Genomic DNA, 5253 nt, shown 5'->3' on the forward strand with positions numbered 1-5253 from the left:
TACTGAGCATGACCGGACTACACAGGCAATGCTCCCAAGTGAAAAAAAAGGATATAAAATGTATGGCTCGCATGGCTCGCGCATTGGCTCGCATGACTCGCTGGCTCGCACTTTGTCACGACCCAGTATGTTTTTAATATCACATACGCATGTTGTAAGTGAAATTTTCACTGTGTAGGTAATGGTTTTGCTTTACATTTTTGGGAATCCCCACTGTTATGTCGGTATGAAAACAACGTAATTTCAATCAATAAAATCTGTTTATCAAACGTAGGCTACGTTGAACTGAGTAGGCCAAGCCATCACAGTAAAAGTATCCATCCTAAATAATTGTTAAAAGACGGCCGGACCAGACAGCTCCCTGGCTAAGCCCTTGGCTGGTTTTGTGGTGCCATTTGGTCCGAACAGGCAGTCTGTCTTAGATACAGCTCTGTTATATCTCTTGTCTCTCCTATATCTATTCCTATCTTCCATTAGTTTTAACCAATTAACTCTACCAAAGGCCTTTTAGAAATCTATAAAGCATACATACACGTATCTTGTTTAAATTCAATACAATGCTCACTTAAGACATGCATTAATACTCCAATTACATCTCTAGTTCCACAACCCTTTTCAAATCCAAACTGATCTATTCTAATCCATTCGTTTGCCCTTTTCTCCATTTGTGCGGTAAGTACCCTAAGCGGTATGTTAGCTGATGGTACGATGATCCTTGCATCAAGTGGCATTTTTCTTTTTCTCCAGTGGCAACAGAATACTCTTAGAAATGTCCTCTGGCCAGAGGATATTTATATTAGCAATCGTAATTAAATATCACACTTTCCTATTTTGTAATGTACAGTATTAGTTGAACTACAGTAAATAAAATGCTCAACAAAATAATGATTTTTTCAAAATCACTTTTATTCAAAACCAACAATAACATTATCATTATTATTTCATTAGATACAAAATTAAGATAACATTATCTATAAATGAATTACATGGCATGGTAATTTACTTACTTTGACATGTTCATCTGTGTAATGGACGAATGGTGGCTCAACATCTGTAATCTGTATGCATTGTGCAGTGTTGCTAGGCAACCAATAAGAGCTTTTACATTCTTTAAATCTGGTACATCTGTCATAAAATAAGGGAAACTAGTGCAAGATAACCTACTAAAATTATAACTATATTACTTTAGCATTATTACGGTTGTTCCAATGTAAATGACTACAGTGAAAATTAAACAAGCTACTAATATTACAAGTCTTTAAATCAAAACTTTGGACAAACATAAACAATAGTACAATTAATACCATTCCACTGCCTAAAAACATGTACTGTCGCGTTATGGGCTTCAATTTGATAAAGCAGTCGATTTTCATGGATTAAAATTCATTTGATTTCTTTTGATGAGGTTATGTGGTATTGATGTTGCACCAAGTGGTTTTGTGTTTTGTAGTATGATGTATGCACAACGAGAGACACACCCCCTGGCGCATATACCCCTGTGTTCCTTCGCCAATATTGATTCAGATCCAGATTAATGATGGATATAACAGAATTGTATACAGTATATATTTAATGTAACTCACATTTTTTGCAGTGTACACCAACCACAATATGGGTCTCCATCTTGGTCTCCAGTTGGTCTGATGCACTCATCACATGTGGTAAACTGACTGCAGTTAGCTACTGGTAGCTTAAGCAACTAAAAACAGATTATTAAAAACACTGTAACTTCTAGATTGATGCAAATTATATACTGAACATAATAAATATTTGAATTAAATCACAGATGTATAGCATTTCATATAAAGAATGATGACAATTATATTGACAAAAATAAACATGCCACTACCAGTAAAATAGTAAAACCAACTATAATCTTGATCAATTAAATAAATACTAATCCATCTTCAATGATGCTTTGCATTAGGATATTTAAATAGGGGTGATGTTTTTTGAGTCCTACCCTAATCAAGATATTTTTCTCAATTATTTGGAAGCTTACAATAACATGCTACAGTAGTGCGTCACTCCCATACTAATATCCACTAAAACTGAACAGTACAAAATGCATTAATATCAATAGAAAATTTTCAAATGTGATTTATAATGTGAAAAAACTACTCAGATGAATAATGTTAAATTTTAACGCACCATGTTTTCTGTAAGCACCACAAATTGATTGGAAGTTATGTCTAAAAATGTATCTGATCTGATCTCTTGACCTGCATCTAATGTAATATTTTCATACACTCTGGCGGAACTTTTGCTGATGATATTAACCTGATATTCAATATAAAAAGGCATAATTTTATTACATACATTTATACATTTTTGACTTAACAAGATGGATCAACTTTACTTTGGCCTGAATCTAGTGAGAGTAATTCCTGTATCAAACATTTTACAACAACTTTACATGAACAACAATAATTTACAATATACCTCTTTAATATAAAATATCCATTGACAGTCACAAAATCGTATCAAACTGACACTGAATAATGATATGATAGGTAAATTCATTGCAGAATTTTAATGTTAAATTTATATTCAAAGAAACAATGCAAATGACAAAAACAACAATCGGCCAGACAGGATTGCCAGAAAGTGAACCAAATCACTGTCTAGTCGCACTTCAATGCCAAAAGAAAATACTGAATAACAGGCTAAAAAGTCAATTAAACATGATGATAATAATACTATAATTATCTATTTACAAGGTCCAAAAGTTAGGTACGATTAAAAAAAAATATTTTATTGTTTTCATAAAATTTTAAAATTCTGTTAAAAGACCCAGCAAGAGTTTATCTGATAATGTTTAATGGTACTGTATTATTAAAAACATTGTTCACTTATTTTGGACTGCACCAAAATCATGTATCCACAGGTTGATAGAGAGAGAGAGTAATCTACCACAGCTCTTAAATAAAACATACAGTATTTAAATTTTGTTAAATCCCTCATTATTTATTAGAAGCATGATGCCATTTCATGCATCGTATTAGGTCTACTCTTCGGTACTCACCTTCATCAGTTGTCCATCGTCTGTGCCTAAGAATGCTATTGTGTGGTTTTCTTCAACTGTAGCTATTACTGATGTCAGGATTGTGTCAGTGACTGTTAGCACAGCCTGAGACACTGCTGCTTGTGTGTAGATACCTTGTGAATATTTTCTAAAGGGGCCTCTATCACCAGGGCACATGTAGGATATCACATCAGCAGCACTGAGACTCAACATCTTAATGATGAAAATGTATTGAAAAAAGATATGTCATGAAATTATTCTGTAGTTCTACAGTTTATTAGTTACCGACAGTGTATTGCAAGTCTTAATAAAATAGGTTTCACAAAACATATCATAAATGAAATATTTGAGCTTGTAGCAACTCTATTGCTTTAATAATAATAAAAATAAAACTAAATATAATAATTCCTACATTTGATGAACAAGAAGCACCGGCAGCATAATTTAGTCTGTGATAAACACGAGCCGTATTAGAACCAGTTAGACAAACATTCAAAGCTGTGAAAAACGCATCTTCAATATCATCCAACTTGTAAACACACAATGCAGACTGTTCAGTCGGTTTTGCACTAGGATCATCCGTCGCAAACACTCCGTAGAGGACATCGTCTCCAGCCAGGAGGCCAAGTGAAGTAGCCAGGTTTGACCCTACTGGGCCTACTGACATAGACTGAACTAAGTTGAAGTCAATGTCACCAGAAACACAACGAAGAACGACTTCAGAGAGTGTGTCAAATGAGTTGCTATGACAAACACGACTCAACCTCGAAAAAAATGCATTCCCATCAAAACCAGGAAATCCATCTGTTTCAATATCATTCTGTCTAAATGCAGCGAAATATGTATATTCCTTATATGAAAAAGCAGCTCTGAAATTAATGATTCTGTTGTTAGCTTTGAATCGAGAGTATAGCTGAACACCATCTTCTATCTGTGCAAATTGTAATGTACTTCCCAAATATGTTCTTGCATTAGCATACATTGGAAAATTTACACCATCTAATGAAGTATGACTGGATGACAAATACAACACGTTTTCAATTTTGTCACCAATTAAACCAGGAGCAATGAGTCCAACAGCACTAAAAATTCCCTCTAAAAAATTGCTTCCATCCAAAGATAAATCCATCAGGAACCGTGCTTCACATCTTCCACTGTTTCCTGCTCCACAAGTAATCAACCTATCGTGATCATAATCAATGGCTAATACCCCATTTTGGTTGCCACAATCATCATCAGCTGGCAAACAAGTTGAAGTTGTTGCAATGATGTTGAAATCCTCTGACAGTCTGTACAATGCATTGTAGGCTCCTATGTAGATATCACCTGTTGTGTTATGGACTGTCACATGATACAAAATTTCATTATTGCTGGGTTCAAATCCATGTATTTGATAGGTTGGCAACTCCTTACAATTTAAAAAAACTGCGATACAGCACAGCAGTAGCAACTTCATCAAAGGAATCATTATTTATTTTTATTGGTGGTGTCTCTATGGAAATCAAATATTGGTAAAATTAATATTATTTTTTAAATGTTTATTGCACGTATGCTAAAAATGTTTTAGTTTTAATTAAAGTTATATTCTTATTATAATAATAATTTTCGTATTGATTGTATTGCCTCGTATGTTAGTATATTAACACCGAAAATGGACTCATTATATACGGTAACCATTTACGCTTACGTTGATTAGTCTAGCATACAAACGATAGATTGTGGACAACCAGTAAGACCGGCAGTAAGAGCCTTGGTGATATGATCAGCCATGAAATTGGTATTGTTAAACTCTTATTTGTTTTTTTCTCAAGTAATCTTTCAACTTTTTTTGTCAGGATATATTTTACAACTTGTTATGATATCACAAATAATATATAAATTAAGAAATTTCAAAACCGGAGCCCACCCCTTTAATATTGAATTTTCTTCTACTAGAGACTACTTAATATTTTATCAACAATTTTTTAGATAATTTTTTTTAACCTGCATAGAATATAATGCTTCAGAAATAAACTGTCACGGACGGGATATTTTTTTTAATGACAATGTATTATTTTTTAATATTATTTATTTTGTGATAAAAGACTGATTTTTATTTAGGATTACAGTACAGTACAGTTTTGTTCCTCCCACTGATGCCAGTCACATCCAAGAGGCAGTCTTCTCAGCATCCAAATATATGCTGGGTCCGACTGTTGAAGGGTTTTCTTGACTGAGTTAGCTTCTTA

At 33.5% G+C, this 5253-nt stretch overlaps 2 protein-coding genes across 2 annotated transcripts in view; both read right to left on the reverse strand.

Moving 5' to 3' along the window:
- The window catches only part of LOC117107052 (plexin-B-like), a 41458-nt gene that overhangs the window by 30220 nt on the left and 5985 nt on the right, over positions 1 to 5253 (reverse strand). The window contains exons 2-6 of the mRNA XM_033248575.1: positions 3438 to 4517; positions 3026 to 3238; positions 2152 to 2280; positions 1584 to 1699; positions 1008 to 1125 (exon numbers count right to left, since the gene is read on the reverse strand). Coding sequence (XP_033104466.1) covers positions 1008 to 1125; positions 1584 to 1699; positions 2152 to 2280; positions 3026 to 3238; positions 3438 to 4493 — 1632 coding nt within the window. The 5' untranslated portion in view covers positions 4494 to 4517. The remainder of the gene's footprint in view (positions 1 to 1007; positions 1126 to 1583; positions 1700 to 2151; positions 2281 to 3025; positions 3239 to 3437; positions 4518 to 5253) is intronic.
- Positions 4718 to 5253, reverse strand: part of LOC117107053 — a 1105-nt gene continuing 569 nt past the window's right edge. Inside the window, exon 2 of the mRNA XM_033248576.1 lies at positions 4718 to 4774. Within this exon, the coding sequence (XP_033104467.1) occupies positions 4718 to 4774 (57 nt within the window). The remainder of the gene's footprint in view (positions 4775 to 5253) is intronic.

This window comes from Anneissia japonica, unplaced genomic scaffold (assembly GCF_011630105.1).
Source record: "Anneissia japonica isolate Jap-2015-1 unplaced genomic scaffold, ASM1163010v1 scaffold9291_len582782_cov165, whole genome shotgun sequence".
Classification (NCBI taxonomy): domain Eukaryota; kingdom Metazoa; phylum Echinodermata; class Crinoidea; order Comatulida; family Comatulidae; genus Anneissia; species Anneissia japonica.